Here is a 21,932-nt window from a genome sequence, read left to right as displayed (position 1 = left end):
TTATGGCAAGTAGGGAGAAAAAGAAACAAAGCACAAGTTAAAATGAACGGATTAAAGAATGTGGAAATTATACTCATAAAACTGCCCTTGTTAAATAAGCAAATTGGGGTTATGCATCTTTTATTTTGAGTGTCAGCTTTACAGATGAGTTATTCTAATCATAGTATGCATTGAACCAAAATGAACCAAGCTACAAGCATCCATTCATTTTTTTTTTCTCATTCTAGGAATATTAGGTTTTTTTTCTTACCAAAGGACTCTTTTCCCTTTCAGAAATATATCATTTTTTAAAGTGACCATAAGCAATGAATTTCTATCCTACCCTTTCACTGGCAAATTGAGTTTATTAACACTGCAACATGAAGTCTGTGTGAAGCTTATTAAAGATGTGTTCAAAGTGCCCACATATTTCTTACCATTTTCCCCCAGGCCTCTCCTACTACATGCCAGACTGAATTTGGCAATCTTGAGTTTTAAAATATTTTAACGTATAGAGGGAAAACAAGGGTTTTCATTTGTTTTTGTACTCATAGAATGCTGTTTTACAAAAGGTTAAGATTCTGTTAGTTGAAAGTCATGGAATCCCAGCTCAAGCCAGCCTGAATGGAATAGGGCTTTTTCTAGAATGATCTTGGGTTATCTCACAGCACCTGATACAGATTAAAACAGGCAGCCCTCAGAAGTTCAGGGGTGCAGCCAAATCTTGGAATAACCAAAACCAGCCACACAAGTACTGTCAGAACTCTCGGTCTTTCTGCTGCATTCTGCACCCCAGTATTCTATCTCTGTCTCTCTCTCTCACTGCCCACAAGCTTTCTTCCTGTGGATGAAAACATGGCCCCTGAGAACTTCTGAGTATTCTATAGTGTCAGACGTTAAAAGAGGCCGATGTGGACCTTTTTGGTACTGAAACCAAGAGAACTATAGGATTAAGTACCTCACCACCTGGCTCTGTTCTGCTTTCCATCTTTAAAGCAATTAACTATATGCTGGGGGAAGAAGGGGAGCACGTGTGTGTGTATGTGTGTGCGTGTTTGGCATTGGGACAAGGGGAGTGGAATGGAGTTGGATAGGGGTAAAAAGAGGTTGTGTAACAACTTGACAATTCCAGTGGGGAAAATGATGGAGAAAATGCCCTGCAGGAGCAGCATGATCCAGAAGCAGGGAGGTGCTGGGATGTAAGAGAAGACAGGGGTAGGGTAGGTGGGCTTTCACAGGCTAGCCCCACAGACTCTCCATCAGGGTACACCCTGGGGCAGACATCTTTGCTTGGAATATGTGGATGTGGACACTGATGCCTCAAGTTTCTGTAACTCCCCACAACTCAAGGCTAGTGGGGGGCGGGGACTTTGGTCCATATCAGTGACAAGCCTGTTTCTTTCCCTTCGACCAAGACTAAGAGCTGGGAATGGGAATCAAGAGGAAGGATGTAATCTGGAGTAGGGAAGGGACCACTTGTTTTTGCTTATGTGTTGATTGCTTGGTTTCTGTGAACACGTTCCATAGAAAAATTACTGGTTCCTCTTTCCCCTCCCCCCTTCTGTTCTTTAAGCCACAGTTAGATACTATGGAGTTACCAATATGCTTTCCCCAGACATTAAGCCCTGTCAGCACAATTGTACGTTTGCTGTGCTGAGCGGAAAATTTCTAATAATACGTCTGAACATATGCAGGAATATTAGTTTCTGGGCTTTGAAACAATCATTGCTGGAGGGTTTTCTACCTATATAGAACACTTAGGATAAATCATCTTACTTTTGCTTGCCTCATATTCCCAGAGGCTACATAATGAACCCTTTTATTGTATTAGACCACTTCTGTAACTTCCTTACTCATACCCTCTCCCCCTTTAAATTCATGGTATTTTTTATATTTCAAGATTATTTTCAAGAGTTCCCATATTTATCACTGCTTTTACTCTTAATTATATTCATTATTAATATTGAGCATTCACCAGGTTATTTCTGTCACAACCATTCCTGTGCTGTAGAGATTTTAAGTTGTGTGTGTAAGAAGTGAAGAGAATTAATTGCCCCAAGACATCATGCAGCAAATGCCTGAGCTGGGATTCGAACTCAGATATAAGTGACCCTAAAGCCCATGATCTCTGTCCAGAAGATATGAACCTTTGCCTTCACTCCCATTAATTCAAGTGGTACTTGAAGTCTGTCCTTCCTATCATTTTTGTGATATAACGTGTTCATTTTACTTTGTTGTGGCCATGCTTAATACCTTGAATTTTCACTTACTCCAGTCTCAGTTGGTTATAATCCTTTTTGCTAAGCATTTGCAGTAGCTTTATGATAGCCCATTAATTTTATGTACTAAAAATTCCCTAAGAAGTTTTCTAATGTTGGACATCTACATTGATTCATCATGGCTGCCTTGTGAATGATGTTAATTAGCATGCATAGTCTTTATATTTTGAAATATATTCTTAAGATAGAGCCATTTAAGTATGATCGCTGGGTCAAATTATATGAATGCTTCAGAGAATTTTTAATGTGTGTGGTGAAAATGTTTTTCAGAATAGTCGTACTGTTTTCATCATAAGTAGTAAAGGCCTCGTTTTAAGGGTGGGTTGGCATTTTTTGAAATGATAAAGCTTCCTTGCATGTTAAATGAGCAGGTAACATCTTTTCAAATTTCATGTGTAGTTTAAAATAGATTCCTGGCCATCACCCAGAAGAAAATCATGAGGACAGTGACCTCAATTATCTGCCCCTTTTCCCTTCCCTTTAAAAATGCAAAACCTTTCCAAAATGCAAAATTGCAATCTTTGTACATTTTGTTCGATGGTAAATGAAAAATCTTACAGATCCTGACCACTTCAAATTAACTTTAAGTCAATGGCAATTTGCCCCAATGTTGAAATGCTTCATGTAATTGCCTAAATCAGCTGTGAGCATTTCATCTCACAGTAGTGCTGGACAGACCTGCGTCTTGCAGTTAAGCCAAAGAATTGTTTTGCTGTTACTCAAGTCTGACTTAGTATAGACATACAGAAGATCAAATTCTTCTATCAGTCCATGTAGTTGGGTATCAGACATTTTTGTGTTTTCCCTTCATGTCAACTGAGTTGGTTTATTTTGTTTGCCTTTGCTTTGTTTCCTTAGGTGTTTGCCAAACTACTGTGAACATGGAGGAGGCTGCTCCCAGTCCTGGACTAGCTTCTCCTGTAACTGCAGTAACACGGGTTACAGTGGCGCCACCTGCCATAACTGTGAGTGGTCCTGACTTACCCACAGAATGGGCACACCTCCAGGAGTGCCAGTGCTGACTTCAGGTTGCGCTCAACGTGGGGCAGGCTCTTTGGGTTCATTCATTCAACACGTGTTTCTTGGTGGCCATGTGGGATACATATAGGACTATAAGCCATATCCTCAGAGAGTTTGTGGCCTGCCAGGAACACAGATAGGAAAGGTAATAAGTGTTGGAGGCAGAGGAGAGACCATGTGCCCTAGGCTCACCAAGGGGAGCTATTAGGTCAAGGGTGTTGTCTGGATGGGCTCGGTTAGGCTACTGTAATAAACAACTTCACCTGTCAGTGGCTTAAGTAACCAGTGGTTGTGTCATACCTGTGTTACATGCTTATGTCACATTGGCAGGGGCCCTCTTCCACTTTGTCCTCATTCTGGGATACTGGCGGTGCTCTGACACCCAGGAGGTTGCTGTGGCAGAGAGAAGAATGAGAAAGCATACACTGGCCGTTGAAAGTTTCCCCCTGGGAGTGGTAAACATCACCTCCACTCACATTCTATTGGCCAAGGAAAGTCACAAGGGCACACCTCAATTCAAAAGTTGCAGTCTTGCTGTGGGATCAGAGAGAACCAGCATCTAGATGATAACTTCTGATGATGGCATGTCAGTGTTAAGGAGGCTTCAAATAGAAGGCCTGAGTTGATCTTTGGTAGGAATGTGGCAGAGAAAGAAAAGAAAAAGGAGACTGAATGTGTGAGTGGCTTGACGTGGCTGGAGAGTGCTGATAGTAAGAAGTAAGAGAGGAAGCAGGGTGAGTGAGGGAGGCTGGAGCACACAAGGAATAAGGGGTGATGAGTAAAAAAATAAATGACTAGCCGAGGCCCCGATTACTGTAATTTTATAGTCTCGTTGGGGTCACCAAACAAAAACACACGACAAAATAGAGGTTTGCCATTTACAGAATTGTGTGTCAAACTGTGTGAAGTGAGCTGTAAGGATAATTTAGAAAGACACAATCTGAAGGTGCTGGCTATAGTTGTGGGAGATTTCATCGAAAATGTGAGCTGTGAAATTGACTTCGACGGTAGAGAGGTAGGAGGTGGAACTGTTAGAAAAATGTAAGAACCGAGCCAGGGGGCTGCTGAGGACTACGGTGAGGCCCAGCAGGGGTGGACCTCACCAGGGTTTCCTAAGTTCCTGCTGTTGCCAGGATGGCACCTAGAGATTCAGAAAGCAAATGGGAGATGCCGGCAGTGCTGAGATCAGACTCTGATGCAGGGGGCACTGTCGTCACTGTCAGCCCTGAAGACCTCTCAGCCATTCGACAGCCTTTCTGTGCCTTGCAAGGTAGCATTTACCAGTGATGCCCACAGAGATGTCTAGTCGCATCAGAGACGACACAGCCCAAAGGTCATCACGGATGATGTTACTATTTTTTGGATGCCTGTGGAAATGAAAAATACCACCTGGCTAAAACCCCACCTGGCTTTATAATGAAGTATATTATCGGGGCACCTGGGTAGCTCAGTTGGTTGAGTGTCCGACTTCGACTCAAGTCATGATCCCAGGTTCATAGGATCAAACCCCACGTTAAGAGAGTAGAACGTGCTTGGCATTCTCTCTTTCTCTGTCTCTGTCTCTCTCCCTCTCCCCTTCTCTGTCTCTCTCCCCTGCTTGTGCACATGCTCCCTCTCTAAAGTAGAACTAAAAAGTATTTTTTTTATTTTAAAAATATAATGAAATATATTATTTAAAATTTTCTATTTAGAAATTTGGAACACAGTGAAGGGAACACTGGACTAAGAGAGATTAAATTTGGATTTTACCTAGCTCTTGTACTTGAATAAGCGTATCATTGTGTCACTCCAAAGCTGTTTCTTCACAGACTCTATACTAATGAAATCTTGTGGGCCCTTTTAAGGCTAAAACTACATGTTTTGTTTAAGATTCCTAGTAAATACCAACCTATGAGTATTGAGCCTAATTCCAGAGATATCATCCTTAAGTAGCCAAGAACAATGTTTACTTGCATAGACACATTGCAAGACATGTATAGTACTGTCTGGATTCTAGATTGTCACATCAGTGCTCTTGTGAGATGCTCAGTGACCACCAGAAGAGCCATCAATGTAATAGTGAGAACCTTGAAGAAAATTTAAGTCAAAGATGCCCAAATTTTGGCAAAATCACATGACAACATTTCTATGAGTTTTTATAGCTTATTCCGTTCACTTTCTCCTAATTTAACACTATGTTAAAGAGTTCATCTCTATGGATACTCTTTTCCTTTAATTTTCTCCATCCATCAGGCTAAAAATAGAATATTTCCAGCTTTTAAAAAAGTGTGAAGTTGAAAATCAATGGACGTGAGGTGCTGATTTTTAATGGAACGCTATCCCAGCTGATGAGCAGGAGACTCAACACACAAAGCCTTAAAAATACCATTCTGTTTTTATAACACCTTCTATTCCCCTTGCTGTGAAATTGCTCAGTGCTCTATGATAGGTTGCCACACTGTTAGGCTCTTTCTTCCCTTCTGGGCACCCAGCCAGGAGAAATCAGGTCCTTGGATGGTTGTGAGGGCTGGCAAACACACCTGGTATGCCTGTGCAGTTCAAGAATTTGTCATCCTCTAACTGATTTCTTCCCCTTCCCCAGTTGGGTGAGGACCATTGTTTTGAGTCAGATTTGTAAACTGAGTGACCCAAGGCATGCTTTCCTGCCTGCAAAAAGCCTGTCCTTCCAAGCCCCCTGCACTGCCCCCCACATGGGGCATCAGAGATGAAAGTTGCCAAATTGCAGAAGACAATACATAGGTCCCTAGGCCCCTTGGCCCTCCACCATGTAAGAAAACTACCAAAGGTGTTATAGGGCTTCTGATCCCTCAAAGCTCACAGGTAGCAGGCTCGGTGGTATTTGAGGACACCCTCAGATTGAAACAACCCAAGCAAGTTCACAGCCCCACTCCTGTGGAAATGGCAATGTCTTTGGTGTGTTGGGGCCTGTGTTCTTGAAGCAGTCATCCACACAACATTATATACAGTCTTCAGATTTGTAAGACAGTTCATATTACTCAAAACTGATAATTTCTTGAGTATTCCTAATCCTTTGTTTCTTCAAGCTCTTCAAGGTGTTTTAATTTTTCATTATGGTACTTCTTAGTGAATGTAAACCAACAGGGCTGAGGACAGGTAGGGTTAACTTCTTTCTTCCAGCTTTTGTGGATAAGAGAGGAGTCTGGGTAAAGGGGAGGGTATTATGGACTCTAAGAAATAGCACAATGGGAACCCCAATGTGTTTAGGCAGAGCGGGTTGCTGGTAAAAGTAGATCTATCATCATTCCATTTCAATTTTCCTTCCACCTTACCTGATGACACATAAAGAAGTTGGGCATACAAGTTACACTTCTTTTCAAATACACTTTGTTCAAAACCACCTGTTGAAGAAGGAGGTGGTGAGCATGTGGGGAATTCCTGTCTCCAGATAGCGAAGATACGTGAGTCTCTCACTTATCCCATGAGCTGTCATTGAGCCCTATTGTGTCGTGTCTGTAAGTTGTTTTGGTTAGGAGCCGCCTTCTCTGCATTGTATTCTGTTCTCCAGAGGAATAACTGAAGGTATACCAATGTTTGCAATCCACACAACCCCTGGCAACCCAACCAATGAGCAGAGCCTTCAGACCACCAGAGATAGTCACCCGTGTTCTTGGTTTGATGCAACGTGCAGGTTTAGAAGGTTATGTAGTTAAAGCCAAACTTCTAAACAGGTACAGTATATCTTGGTCATGCTATCCTATGAGTGCAAGTTAATATTAAAAGGAAGAGGTTTTGATTATGGGAGTTCAATGCATAATTAGTCTACCATGTAATGATAAAGTCATATGGTATTACTATCTCCATTTTATAGAGCATCACATGGCAACCCAGAAAAGTTACATACCTTCCTCAAGATCACACAGCTAGTGGAGCTGGGACTTGAATGAATGGAATCTGGCTTCAGATGCCAGACACATTTTAAGCTCTGTGTTTTATTTCCTTTCTTAAACACATAAGACATTTGCAAACCTCTCTATGTGAACTTAATGGTGAGGCATCCATGACTTCCTTCATATTGCTTGAGACACACTGGGATATTGTGATACGTGATTGAAAATGTAGAAGACTGCAAGATGAAGATGTTTTTGCATTCTAGAATAATCGTGCAGTCATCATGGAAGAAAGTAGGATGAATTAGCACTTGAAAGACAGCAAAAATTAAAATGAATGTAAGAAATAGGAAAGTTTATGGAAACAGGCAAGAGCCAAGACGTGATGGTAGGAATATCTATGCTATACTTTGGAACACTGCATATATTTCCCTGGCTCCAGAAAGGAAAGATAAATAGCTCCATTCATTCCCAAAGCCCAAATGATATTCCTATAAAGCAGTTTTCCCTAGGGGAAATCTGAGCTCATTCCCATTATAACCAAACCTTTTTATGTGCTATTGCAATATCTATAAATACCACTTTAATGATTACATAATAAATAGTCCATTTAATGACTTTTATTCAAACATTGTCATCTATTTTTTTTGGGGGGGGGGAGAGGACCTGTGTTGTTTCCAAATATTTATTATTATAACCAACTGTAGTGAGCATGTGTGTGCTTAAGTAATTTTTAAATCCCTCATAGTCTATTGTTTCCTTAGGATGTCTTAGTAGTGGTATTACTGAGTCAAAGACCATGAATAGTCTCAAGGATCTTGATTCATATTTTCAGCTTGTTTTCCTAAAGTCTGGCTACAGTTTGTACTCTGATTATTATTTTCTGATACCTTGTTTTGCCTTCTCTGCCAGAATTGTTTGCTGCAACTTAAAAAAAAAACCTCTTCCACTTGCATTTTTACTAAAACATTTGAATATTGAAATGGAAATTATTATTGACCTTCATGGTGAGTTCCAGATAAAGAAAACGGTTGATGTATTTATTTATTTTTATTTTTTTAGATGACTTATACAATAAGAATAAGACTGTCTCTCTCTGTAGAATTCTACTTTGTCATGCAACAAGTACCTTTTGAAAGCCCATCTGGTGTCAGTAACTATGCATGTGATTCCTTTCACGTTGAGTGGACTCAATAAGTGACACAAGTACTTACTTATCATCTTCTCTATGTCTCCTATTGAGTGGAATGCCCTTGATCTTCTCACTATGTCTGATGACATTCACATGGTCCCTTTCCAGGGTCTCTTTACCATTTCCCAGCCTTGGCTAATCTCTTTTTGCAGTCCTTCCTGACACCTTCACAGTGCCTTTTAGCTCACTTTGCAGCTGGGCAAGAGGATGTCAGCTTTCTTCCTCTCCCAAGCCTGATATAGTGCTTCTCCCATTGGGCAGTCAATAGCTGGGTATTGATTGGGAGCATGTCAAGTTGTCTGGCTATCAGACTCTACACTAGTCATCACAGAGGGATAACACTTCTGGCTGTTTTAAGAGTAGGTAAATGGTCTGTAACCGCATGGCATTTCGTGGTTGGAGCGACAGGTTAGAGAGGGTGGGGGATTCTGGTAATAAGAGGCTTATTTAAAGGCATTGCTTATAGCTCTTAGCTCAGAGCAGCTCATATCCTAATATTATTCTGTGGGTTTCTTATCAAGATCTAAAGCAAATTCATCTTCATGCGTAACCCCAGTGCCTTCTGCAGATGTTCCCAGCTACAACTAGACACCTAAAGGAGAAGAAGAAATAAATGAATAATAGTAATAAATTGTGGAATCCATGCCCTGCTTCATTTTATGACACTAACCACAGTCTTTTGTGTTATCATTATTTTTATTTATGTTAACTCCCCTAGTGAGACTGAAAACTCCTTTGGAGAAGGGACCACGTCTTGTTTATATTTGTACTAAACACAGCCAAGGAACTGGTGGCATAAAGGGCACACCATGTAATTGGCAAGATGGAAACTTAAGTGGGAATGGGTCATTCGGTGTGCCATTAGATGGGGACTCCATAAGGACAAGGTGGTATCTGAGTCTTTTCTGTCTCCAGCCACTGATTTCCACCTGACACACAGTAGAAATCTGCCGTTTGCTGTGTACACGAATACATGAGGTATGAGCATGACATAGTAGTAAGTTACTGGGGCACAGGCATGGTCACTTTCTGTGCGGAGGTGAGAAAGTTTTCTCAGTAATTGACCTTTGAGCCCTGAAGCCTTAATAGGGCTCAGAGGATGAGAGGGAAGAAGAGCAAGGGGAAGGAACAATGAGCAACATGTAAAAAGGCAGAGAGACATGAGGGTCATGTAGCAAAGAGAGGTCTATCCGGTGCCCAGCATGGCTAGAATCTGAAGTGTAATGGGGAAGTTGGATTGGAAGGCAATGCAGCCAGAGTAAAGGAAGGGGGCTACTTTCAGAAGGAGCTTGCTTCTCTGTTGAGCATTGAGGAGCCAGCCGTGGTTTGTTGGTTTCGCTTTAATTCTCAGAAATGACTTGCTAATATTTATTTTGTTGTTGTTTGTATTTTGCTTATTGGAGTTTCTTTTTTTAAAGGGAATTATAACTCTGATGATTTTGCAGAGCATGCACTGAAGTTGTAAGACGAAGATATGGGCACAAGGAAGAGATACTGGATGCTCTTTACAATTGTGTGGACAGCAAATAATGAGAGTCGGGGCGAGCTAGGAAGAAGGGACCTGACTTGAAAGGCATATCTAAAATTTGATCAAACAGACTTGAAGACAAATCGAATACAGCAGAGAGAAGGATGACTGTTAGCTTTTTAGCTTGGAAGACTTCATGAATGAAGAATATAGTGACTAAGTTCTCAGGTCTGTCTGGGCCTGACAGCCTCCTGTCAAATCCAGGCCCTACAACTTACAAGCTCTATCACCTAGGGCAATTTATATGAGCTCTGTGTGCTTTGACTTCCTTATTGGTGATATGGGACTAGTAATAGTGGCCCCCTAATGGAAATATCATGAGGCTTAAGTAAAATAATCCCCCCTAAAGTATTTAACCTAGCATCTGGCAAATGCAAAGTGCCTGTTTCATGTTAGTTGCTATTTCAACAGGTAGAAGAGGAGATTTAGCGGATGCTGTTATCAGTTCACTTTGGGGAGCAGTGTCAGTCTGGAGAGGTGCTCACCATGCTGAAGTAGCTGGAAATCCCCGAGTGAGGCCTGGGAGGAAAATCAGAATCATGAGGGGTCTAGTTGCTGAAGGCTTTTGAGTAGCTGAAGTTGCCCAGGTGTGGTAGGCCAAGGATGAAACCTACAAAGTAAATCATTTTAAAGGACTCAAGAAGGGCTACAGTGAGTCACAAGTGTGAAGGAATGGTGAGGAAAGAAGAAGGAAGACTAAGAGCAAGTGGTAACTTAAAACACAGAATTGATTATAAATGGACACATCTGAGTGATATCCCCCATCATAGGGTGTGGTGATAGTTGAATGACCGGATGAGTGTTTAAAAAAAAGAAGTTGCAGTTGGGGCACCTGGGGTGGCTCAGTCAGTTGAGCGTCTGACTCTTGATTTCGCTTCAGGTCATGATCCCAGGGTTGTGGGATCGAGCCCTGTGTTGGGCTCTGCACTGAGCATGGAGCCTGTTTGAGATTCTCTCTTTCTTCCCCTGCCCTGCTCATACTATCGCTCTAAAAACAAAACAAAACCAAATAATAACAATAATAAATGCAATAAAAAAGTTGTAGCAAAGTACAATAAGGGAAGGAAAGAAACCATTTTTCCATAGGGAATCTATGACTATAGAAGTATTGGAAAGTATTGGAATTTGCTGTTCCCAGAACATTTGTGAATTGATGACTGTCACAGGTGTTATCAGGATCCAGGGTTCAGAACCGCTACCTGCCACTAAGATTTGACTCTCCTTCAGCAGCAAAGGCCATTATCTTTGTATTCATCAGTAAAGAAGTAAGAGAAGGCACTGCTTTCTGCAGGGGCATTGCGTCTCTGTGAAAAGAGAGATTGGAGCAGGTTGAGCTGGAGGGAAAGTTCTCAAAGAATGGATGGGGAATGTACCCTAGGGCCAGACTTGGATAGGCAGGGAAGTCTTAAGAGAGTGTTTTTCCAAAGTGAGAACCAAAGGAAGGATTCTATATAAGGAGGAGCACCAAGAATGTTTGAGTTTCTCCCAAGTTACTAGCCTAGGGGTGAGGGAATGGACATTTGTTTGGTTTCAGTTTCTTTTCAGTGCCATGGATTTATTGGGGGGCTAATCTATGTCATCTCACTCTCTGAGGCCCCTTTGGTTCTTAGCTCTGACCTTGTTAGATGGTGGCAATTCTTCAAACCACTGGGTGTTCACACATGCATATTTCTTGACCAGAAAGTCTTCTTAACACTTTTTTTGCCCAAGTAACCGTGTCAAGTCTTGCCAGAAGCCTACCAGGACCTTTCCTAGATGTTCCACTTTGCTCCTTTGGTACCCATTCACATAGAATTTATTGCACTATACGAACATGCAAAGTTTGGTTCTTGTTTACCTTTCCACACTGCTACTATTCTGTACATCCCTCTTTGTATCATATCTGGCACATATGGGTGCACAGCAGAGGATCAATGGACATGAACATCTCTTTTATGGCCAAATACTTAAAGCCACAGAGCTAGAGGAAGTGGGATTTGAACCCAGTTCTAGATGGCTGAAAGCACTTCCTCTTCACATTAAAACATCTCTAAGTGGAAGAAAGAGCACTCTTAAATATTTTATAGAACATGGCAGGATTTAATATCAAAACTGATACAAAGACTTCTTATTAGAAAGGAGGAGGAATCAAGGTTGCATAGTCACCTCGGATCAATTTTCTTCCTTTTGAACACATCTCAACGATTTAAGACTTTCCCACAGTCATTTCCTACATGTTAATTTGTTCTGTTTGTTCTTTCCTTCCTCTTTTCCCCATCTCTCCCTTCTTCTCCCCTTCCCGTCATTAATTGAGGCTAAGTAAAGCCAACTTCAAATACTTAGGTTGGATTGACAATGTGCAAGAAATGTAATCACCAGTTTTGGCTTTGTTCCAAATCCTTAGAAACAGCAAAAGATCCCCAAATATGAAAGAATATAATTAACTGGAGATAATTTAATTGTTGATGTTGCCTTCCTTTGGAGAACCATTGGTATTTACTTTGAACACTGAGTGGGAACAATGAGCATTTATTTTTAATGTATTTCAATCAACAGAAGACTAATCACCATAGAAATATAAAGCTCTGGTATGTCCCATGAGCTGGAAGTAATCTGGACTGGATACATACATATTAAACTCAATATATGAAGACACATTTTCCATCTGTGCTTCAGCTTTGGATCCAGACATATCTGGGTTATATTTACAACTCCCTGGTCTTGGGCAAATTACTTAGCTTTTTGCAGACTCGGTTGCTTGATCTCTGAAATAATAACAGCTCATTCAAACAGCTATTGCATACACTACAGCTAAGAAACCAGAAACATCTAGCTCAATATTTGTGATTTGGCACTTCCATGTTAAATGACATCTATTATATATTTAAAATTATGATTATGAAAATTTTGGTGTATTTTTCATATCATTTATAATACTCAGTAATTTATATGCCTGTGCTAAGTCGTTTGGCTGGGAGAACACGTCTCATGTTGTATATTGCAAAACAAAGTTTAGGTTCTGGTGCAGGTGTTGCCATTAGCAGAACTGAGAGGCACAGTGTCACTGAGAAAAGCCCAAGTGGGGGCTCAAGGGGCCAGAAGTTAAAGCTGTCTCTGCCACAGATGGCCTGAGGCAAGTCACATACTCATATAACCCATATTCCTCGGGGGTACAATGTGGATTATATACGGATTCAACGTGGTCACTAAGAAAGATTATTTTGATTTCCTCTGATAGCAGGACTCAGGATGCACGTGCTGACTTTCTGTAGTGTGTTGTTATCATACTGTACACTTACTGTTTTTCATCTTAGCCATTTTCCAGTGTTCTATCTCAGGATATTATTTGCATGGATCACGTAGCTTATCTCTTGTTGTGGTTTATAAAGCACAAAGTGCTCTTTTACACTGTTACCTCAAAAAATCCTTTAGAGGAACCTGGGTGGCTCAGTGGGTTATGTGTCCGACTTTGGCTCGGGTTGTGATCTCGTGGTTTGTGAGTTTGAGCCCTGCTTTGGGCTCTGCACTGACAGCACAGGGCTCTCTGCCCATCCCCTGTGTACTCTCTCTCTCTCTCTCTCTCTCTCTCTCAAAAGAAATAAAAATAAACTTTAAAAAGAGTGGAAAAAAAGTCTTTCAAAGTAAAACAAGTTAAAATATGAGGGTGTAAGGGTCACAAATGCTTAAAGCTCTTACATGTTGCCCTTGAAGCATTTGGTTGAGTTGCACTACTGTGAATTTCATTAGCAATGGATCAACTCAAAGAGTAATCAGCATAGTAGGTGATGAGTGAATGAGAGAGATGGCATGATCATTCATTATAGGTTATCAGTTTTACTTTAAATGATAGGGTAAGATTGTACTATATAACATGTCATGAAAAAGGAATTTCTAGTGTGCTCAGCTTGAAACTTGCCAAAATATTTTTACTATGTAATTTAGAGATAACATTTAGAAAGTATTTCTTTATCCATTAAAATTCCATAACACGATCACACTGTGACCAATGGCAAGTTATTTCACCAATTTGAGCCTCACTTACACCATATCCCAAGGGAAAATAATAGAATCTGTTTTTTATTGCTCCTAGGATAAATTCATGAATCAATGAGCATGAAATCCCTTTGACAAGTATGATTCTAGCCCTTCCTTATATGTTCCTTCTTCTTATATATTTACATCAATTTGTTTCCACGGCAACCTTGGTGAGGGACAAGGCAAGTATTTAGAGGAAGGACCCCAATATTCAGAGAAGTTTAGAAGGCAGAGCCCAAGGACATTCCATTATAAGACTGGAGCAGGACTAAAACCTGGATATTCTTGTTGTCTCTGAATTTATCCATGTGTGTCCCACAGAACTTTCCATGGCTGTATCATGTTCTAGCTAAGGTAAGTTGATAGTGGTAAAATTCTAGGGTTATTTCAAAATTCAGTTGGTGTTACCTGTATGGTAAAAGGAACTCTGAGTATATCACTTCTCTGCTTCACATTCTTCAGTGGCTCTCCATTGTCTTAATGATTAAATCCCTGCTCCCCATTTGAGTAAGTATGGCTCTTCATCACCTGGAGCCCTTGTAAATCACACTTTTCAGTCATTATCCCATATGTATCCATGTTATAGTAAGTCTGATCCGCTTTCACTGCTAAGCACATCAAATTCTTTTTTTTGCATTCTTTTGACCCTAGATGTTTGTTTGTTTGTTTTTAAGTAATCTCTACAGTCAACATGGGGCTTGAACCCACAACCCTGAGATCAAGAGTTGGATGCTCTACCCGCTGAGCCAGCCAGGTACCCCTGATCCTAAATGTTTCTCCTGACTTTTTCTTCCAGATAATTCTCTATTCTACCTCGATGCTCTGCTTGAGGATCACCTATTTGATCTTCCGTTAGCATTAACTTAATCTCCTTGAGGACAGGCACTTGGGCTTTTCATGCCTATGCCCTCAATACCTAGCATCGGCTCTGGAATATGGCGTATGCAAAATAAATGTTGAGAGAATGGAGTTTTTACTGTCAGCTTGTTGGCATTTCCTTGATGTGTGTTTGTATATCTTCTCCACTGAGAGGAGAAAGACAACACAATGTATGATACCGCACAAGGTCAGTTAGGCTTTCTCTTTGGTCACCATGAAGAGAAATTTCCTGTTTTTCACTTGAGTGGAGCCCTGAGGCTCTTTCTTTGAATTAGGAGCACATTTCTTACGGACCCCCATGTACAGTCCAGTCCCCCATTAGCTCCCAAACTGGCTTGTAAATCATCTTCCAGGCGGCATAGGTGTAGTCTGCATTTGAAGATATTAGCGCAAAGAGGATTTTTGGGTGCGTCAGTATATGTAGAAAACATGAAAAGGAAATGAAGCTGTCCATTGTCAGAGCAGGATGTGTAACTGAGTTTATTAGTCTGTCAACGGACGAGTTGTCAGAGTCATGTTTTGGCAGTGCAGATTTCCCACTGGCAGCTAATGTGATGATGAAGACCGTGGCAATCATCCCTTTGCTCCTGTCTCCCTGATCCCACTGTCATGATGGCTGAAAGAAGAACCAAGTGAATCGTCTGCTGACATTTGATTTCATGGCCGCGTGTTGTCCAAATGGGCTTTCAGTGGGATAAACATTACATAATCTGCAGTCTGCCTGGAGCTCACAGGCCATCAGTGTAAGGACCTATGCTCTACTGATTCTACCTAGGGGAAGTCTTCAGTCTGATGACATTAGCAGGGGATTGTCAAAAGAGGTAGACAAAAAATTAAATTGTGTTTTGTTTTATGGACATGAAGTATGAGAAGAGAAATTTAGTTTTATGGAGATAAAGTACAAGAAGAGAAATTCATTCACTTCCAGGCTCTGGCAATTAAAAATTGGGTAACCTAGGAAAAATTACTCAAATTCTCTGAAACTTCCTTTTCTTACCTCTAAATATAGGAGTAATCATGTCTGTGTCTTAGGATTTTTTTTTTTGGATGATAAATAAGGGATCACTTTGGAGCGTCAGGTATGGTGCCTTATGTAGGAGGCTCTCTTGATTTACTTACTTTCCTTCATAAATCCTCCACACTTTTACCTTTTCTGGTCTTCAGTAGAGAGCTTTTAGATTAGTAACAGATGCTGATTTCTATGTTTGGAAAGGACCTTTCAGTACAAATATGTTATTTACATCCTTCCTCAAGTGATGCTGTAGAAACAGGGTGATCAATACCTCCTGCTATTATTGTGCCTCTCTGGTGGGTAGAAGATCTGCTTCTCTTAGAAGCTAATACCTTCTTTTAGCTTTCTCTGGTTAGTCTTTCTTGTGCGTTCTATGAGCCTACCATGGGTAACCTGCCGTTTTCTCTTCTTGTTTGGTGTTGAGAAGTTCCCCCAAAAAGGAGGACTTGACATGATTTTCTTCCACCTCTATCATACCTCTGTTGCCTTGAATTAAGTATGATATCACAGGTCTCCATAGATCTTATAATCACTGGATTCAGAAAGTACTTAGGTAATAATAGCCAAGGAAGGAAATTGCTTTTGCCTACATTAAGCAATGCATAGTCTACCTATTATCATCATATTATAATGACCATAGTTGATCCCCGAATCTGTGAACATAGATGATTTCCACAGTTTATATTGGTTGCTGTTATGTTAGGATTTAATTTAGTTGTTTATTTTCATTTAGCGCCGATTTGTGAAAATCTCTTCTCCTTTCAGATCACCCTTCCACACAGCACAGGCTTCTGTCAGGCATGTGTAAGGAAGTGCTCATTCCAGGTCCAACAATATCATTGTGGGTGATACCAGAGTAATTAAAGATCTTATGCCTGTTCTCAAGGACTTTGAAATTAGCAAGAATGGTGGGGGTCCTATCTTATATACTCAGAAAATAGTTCAAGATGGTACATGGTCAAGGAATAAATTGAATTGAATATGGGTAAAGATAAACGTATAGACACCCGAGCAGGAGGGACCAGATGAAACATGAAGTGTGGGGGGGAATGTTCAGTAATTCTAGAATTGAACTATACCTGGTGTGTAAGTGTGATCTGCAAGGCCAGGGAAAGCGGGGGAGGGTCAGGAATCCAGGGTGGAATTAACTTGGCTGGAGTTGGGGTAAATATGGAGACTGACTTGTATAGATTGAGGTTCTTACTAATGGAGAAGAATATTGATGATAACAAAATTGTCATCAGTCAGCAGGGTTTCAGCAGAGAAACAGAATCAGGAGGAAGTATGTATTAAGTTATATATCCACCCATCCCCCCGCCCCCTGCCAAATGGCCTCTGTGCTGTTGTGGGAGCTGGCCAGGCAACCCTGGAATCCCAGGGTGGCAGCTGGAGGTACCATTCACAGGGATGATTTCCTCTTCTTCAGGGAATCCCAGCTCTGCTCTCAGGCCTTTCAACTGATTGAAGCGAGTCCATCCAGATATGTTAGGATGATCTTTCTTAGTCAAAGTCAATGGATTATGGACTTTGATCACATCTTCAAAATATAGATAAGTGTTTGATTGAATACATGGGGACTATACTCCAGCCAAGTTGACACCTAAAACTGACCAGTGCTATCTGTCAAACCATCACTGTGGTACCGATATTCATCTTGCCATATTTGGTTATACTTCCACCTAATATGTCATGCTTCTGCCTGATATGGTACAACTGTCTTGTTATAGCTGATGCCATATTGAATTGTTTAGTGTCTTTGTTTCAAGTTTATTTATTTAATCTGAGAGAGAGAGACAGAGAGAGAGAGAGAGAGAGAGAGAGAGAGAGAGAGAGAGAAGAGAAAGCACACATACAAGCCAGAGAGGGACAGAGAGAATCCCAAGCATGCTTCACACTGTCAGCCTAGAGCCTCATGCTGGGATTGATCCCACAAATCATGAGATCGTGACCTGAACCAAAATCAAGAGTTAGATGTTTAACCAACTGAGCCACCCAGGCACCCTTAGAATGATTTAGCACCTTAATGATAACACGGGCCACAGTGTTATCCCCATCAGCCCTGGTGTGTCTAAGATGCTGACCATGTTATATTTTATGCAATCAAAGCACAACCCCATATTTGTTTCCTACCCTTGCTTTACATTTTATTTAATGAAGATAATTTCTTCTGCCTTCTGTTACAATCTTGGACAAGAGTTAGATTTTCTTCTCACTTGCAGGTGATAAACATCCTTATAATGCCTTTATGTCACAAAGCATAAACCCAATGCAAGATTTAAAAAGTCCCAGTTTAGGGGCACTTGGGTGGCTTAGTCATTTGTACCTCCAACTCTTGATCTTGGCTCAGGTCAAGATCTAATCGTTCATGGGATCAAGCCACAAGATGGGCTCTGTACGGACAGCACAGAGTCTGCTTGGGAATCTCTCTAAGTAAATATATATATATATATATATATATATATATATATATATATATAAACATTTTTTAAAAGGCCCAGTTTATGCTAAGCATCAATACCTCATCTTCTATCAGAGATAGGATTTTTTTTCAAATTTTATTTTATTTATTTTGAGAGAGAGAGAGAGAGAGAGAGAGAGAATCCCAAGCAGGCTTTGCACTGTCAGCATGAAGCCTGACACAGGGCTTGATCTCATGAACCATGAGATCATGACCTGAGCCAACATCAAGAGTCAGATGTTTAAATAACTGAGCCACCCATGTGCCCCCAGAGATTGAATTTTAAAAAGCCTATAGCAGTTAAGGACCTGTGAGAGGGGAAGGGATGTGTGGGTAGAATTAAATGTTTCACTCAGCATAATTCCCTGAAGATTCATTTAAGGTGTTGCCTTTTTCTTTGCTCAGTAGGAGTCCATGGAAGGACCACAGTTTGTGTTTTTGGGCAGAACAGCTGATTTTTCTGCTTCCCATCAGGCTTCTCTCTTGCATGGCAGGATCTGTCCTGTAAGTGTTTGCGGGCTTGCCTGGTGGCTTTTGGTAAGGAAGCCTAGTGTCAACCCTAACAATGAAGGAGACCCCTTCTCTTGGCCATTTATTGGTAGTGGGATCCCAATTCCAGGTTCTGCCAGGTAGTGCCAACCTCACTTGTTGTTGTTAGAGGTAGTCTCTTTCCATTCAGTGTGCTGGGAGTCGGGGGAGGATGATCCTATCTCACTGCTTCCATGCTACATTAAGGTAAAAAAAAATGCTGGATGTGGGTCACCTTCTTGGGCCAGAGGGAGGGTATAGAATCACTGTTGTGTTATCTCTTCAGTTTTGAAGTCCCAAAGCATGTCTCCCTCCTCTTTCCATATTTCAGCGTCTTCCTTGGCTACTTCTTGCATTATCTTCCAGGATGGTAGTTCTAATTAGCAAGGAAGATCAGAGAGAGGCAAGTCTAAGTTACCTTGTCTGAACTGGAAGTCCCTCCATAGATTTTAAGAATGTGATTTTAAACATATAAAAATGATGCTTGAATTTTTTATTTAAATTTCAAACAGGGGGGCGCCTGGGTGGCTCGGTCGGTTAAGCGTCTGACTTCGGCTCAGGTCATGATCTCACTGTCTGTGAGTTCGAGCCCCACATCGGGCTCTGTGCTGACAGCTCAGAGCCTGGAGCCTGTTTCAGATTCTGTGTCTCACTCTCTCTCTGACCCTCCCCTGTTCATGCCCTGTCTCTCCCTGTCTCAACAATAAATAAACGTTAAAAAAAATTTTTTTAAATAAAAATAAAAATAAAATAAAAAAATAAATTTCAAATAGGTACTATGTTTTCAGGGATACAGATCAATTCATATAAAAAAGATATTCAGTGAAACCCTGATTTTCCTGCTTATCTTCTGTCTGCCCAGACCTGCCCTGAGGCTATCATAGGTAACTTGTGTCTTCTACCTTTGATTTTCTTTATAGAAATACAAGCAAATATAAATGCACGTTATACACTCTGGTTTTCAAATAGTGATCTTAGAGCTCATCTTTCCATATCAGCACATAAAGAATTCTGTCATTGTTTTTTCAGTTGTTTGGGATTCACTTGTAGAGCTGTGCCATAATTCATTTCATAAAGCCTGGATTGATAGGCTTTTTTAGATTTCTTTTTCTAATCCTACACGAATAAAAGCACAATGCCTAAACTTGAACGTCTGCCATTTTACACACTTGCAAGTCTATCTGCAGGTTAGATTCCCAAAAGAGAGATTGCAGGGTCAAAGGATATGTGTGGTTTTGCTGGATGTCACCAAACTGAGTGCCCCAGGCACTGAGCCATTGAGCAGAGCGTGACAGTGCCAGTTTCTGCGGGTGCAGAACTCGCTAACAGAACTCACTAACAAAGAGCATTGCCAAAAGTTTGGATTTTTGCCAGCCTGATAATTATTTCTTGGGAAAATGGAAATCACATTTTTAGAGGCCTGGTGGTGTTTAGCAAATGATGGAGAGACTTATGAATGTTTGGTCCTCCTCCTCCTCAGAGCCTTCAATATGCTTACTCATTGCCGTGCTGGATCTCACAAACTGCGAGATCATGACCCAAGCCGAAACCAAGAGTTGGACGCCCCTTAACCAGCTGAGCCACCGCAGAGGCCCTGTGCAGCTGTATCTATTGATGTGTGTAAATGGGTGTGTATTTACACATATCATATCATGTCATATATGTGACCTATATCATACCATATATTTGTTACAGATGGATATTTAGTTTCTGCCTTTATGAAGTGTTTAGGGGACACAATCTGTGCATATGGAGTGATTAAGAAGGTTAACTCTTTGGTAAAGTCTTTGCTGAATAAGTGGAATAGAAAAGATTCTAGAAATCAGAACAGTATGGGACACCTAACGTTGGGTCACCTTTATATGAGAAGTGGGGAGGAGTAAGTCCTTACAGGATGCAGATGTTGGCACAACTGGGCGGAACTTAAGAAAAGAAGGAATTTCTGGCTTCTCATAGGCTCTCACTAAAGGATCATGGCGTGTTGATGGAGATGATAAAGGTGGGCACAGATAGCTGCCTTGGGAGCCAATAAGCAGATAGGTTGACTGGACAAACTGTGTAGGGAGGCAGTGGGCATCCAGGCTGGGCGTCTTCAGCAGTCTGGGGTGGGGATACCCTCTTTTACCCTTTCCAGTTCTTCAACATGCTTGTCTGAACAATACGGATCTCTTTGTTTCTCGATTAGTAGAGATCATCTCAGGTTTCATAATTGTAAGTTAAAATCATATTAAGGTGAGAATAAAAGTGAAAAAGGGAACAAAATTGAAGGTTGAAATAATGTCTTCATGATAAGCTTCTCCTAGCTTCCTCATTCTTCCTACTTAAAAAAAAAAAAACAAAAAAAACTCCAATCTTCTAATTAGAAGATAAAGAATAAAAGTGAGTGCACAGACTCCCTTATGTGATTCCTCCAAGAAATCAAAGCTCTTTCATCTCCAATTTTCTAGCGTGACAACATAAAACAATCTCATTAAGGACTTTGTGGAATATTGGTAAAGGTTAGACAGAGTTCAGGCAGCAGTGCCTGAGAAAAAGTGTTTGAGAGTTTGTACAAAGACTGGGCAACTTCAGTTAAGTTTTCCAGAAGGTGGGAGTGCACAGAAGGGGAAGGGTCTCAGGCAATGATCTGTCAAGAGATGTTCCTTCACACCAGAAGACTTGGCAGGCACAGGAGACAAACAGAGGCCCCAGAAGGCAATTTTACTAGCAAAAAGAAAAAAAAAAAAAAGAGGAAAAGGAAGATTGTAATATATGCTCATAATGGCTATCCAAGCAAGACAAAGATTGTCTCTGTTGTAGCAGAGGCCATCTTCCCCAAAGGTGATTGTCATGTTGCAGTATAAATAGTACTGCAGGGAATCTATCCCGGAGTCCAAGAAAGAGGCACATTCTTAGACTGGGGCTCTTTTACAGACCCGGAGGCAGGGCTGTAAGTTACATATTAAAACATACGGTGAAAGCTCTCTGCCTTCAATCGGCCTTAAAATGCGTCTTGAAAGATTGACATACAAGCGATCTGGAAAGACTGGATTGCGGTTTCAACCCGGTGCACTTTCCAGTGCCAACTGAAAGATGTGCCATCCCGAATGAGCTGGTTTTCTTTGGGTCAGAAGTCCTGGGCAGATGTCTTGTCTGTCCTTAGGTGGGCATGTGGTGAGGGAGCAGAGAGCACGTGCGCGCGGTGAGCGGCCTCAT

The 21,932-nt window shown here is 41.1% G+C and overlaps 1 protein-coding gene across 6 annotated transcripts in view; it reads left to right on the top strand.

Annotated features, from left to right (window-relative positions):
- CNTNAP5 (contactin associated protein family member 5) overlaps nt 1–21,932 on the top strand; it is an 801,874-nt gene that overhangs the window by 486,469 nt on the left and 293,473 nt on the right. For all 6 annotated transcript variants that reach the window (XM_027056014.2, XM_027056013.2, XM_053214870.1 and 3 more), the window contains one exon: nt 3,117–3,223. In XM_027056014.2, the coding sequence (XP_026911815.1) occupies nt 3,117–3,223 (107 nt within the window). The remainder of the gene's footprint in view (nt 1–3,116; nt 3,224–21,932) is intronic.

This window comes from Acinonyx jubatus, chromosome C1 (assembly GCF_027475565.1).
Source record: "Acinonyx jubatus isolate Ajub_Pintada_27869175 chromosome C1, VMU_Ajub_asm_v1.0, whole genome shotgun sequence".
Lineage (NCBI taxonomy): Eukaryota > Metazoa > Chordata > Mammalia > Carnivora > Felidae > Acinonyx > Acinonyx jubatus.
The sequence above is the reverse complement of the archived record's forward strand: the minus strand, read 5'-3'. Positions and strand labels throughout refer to the sequence as shown.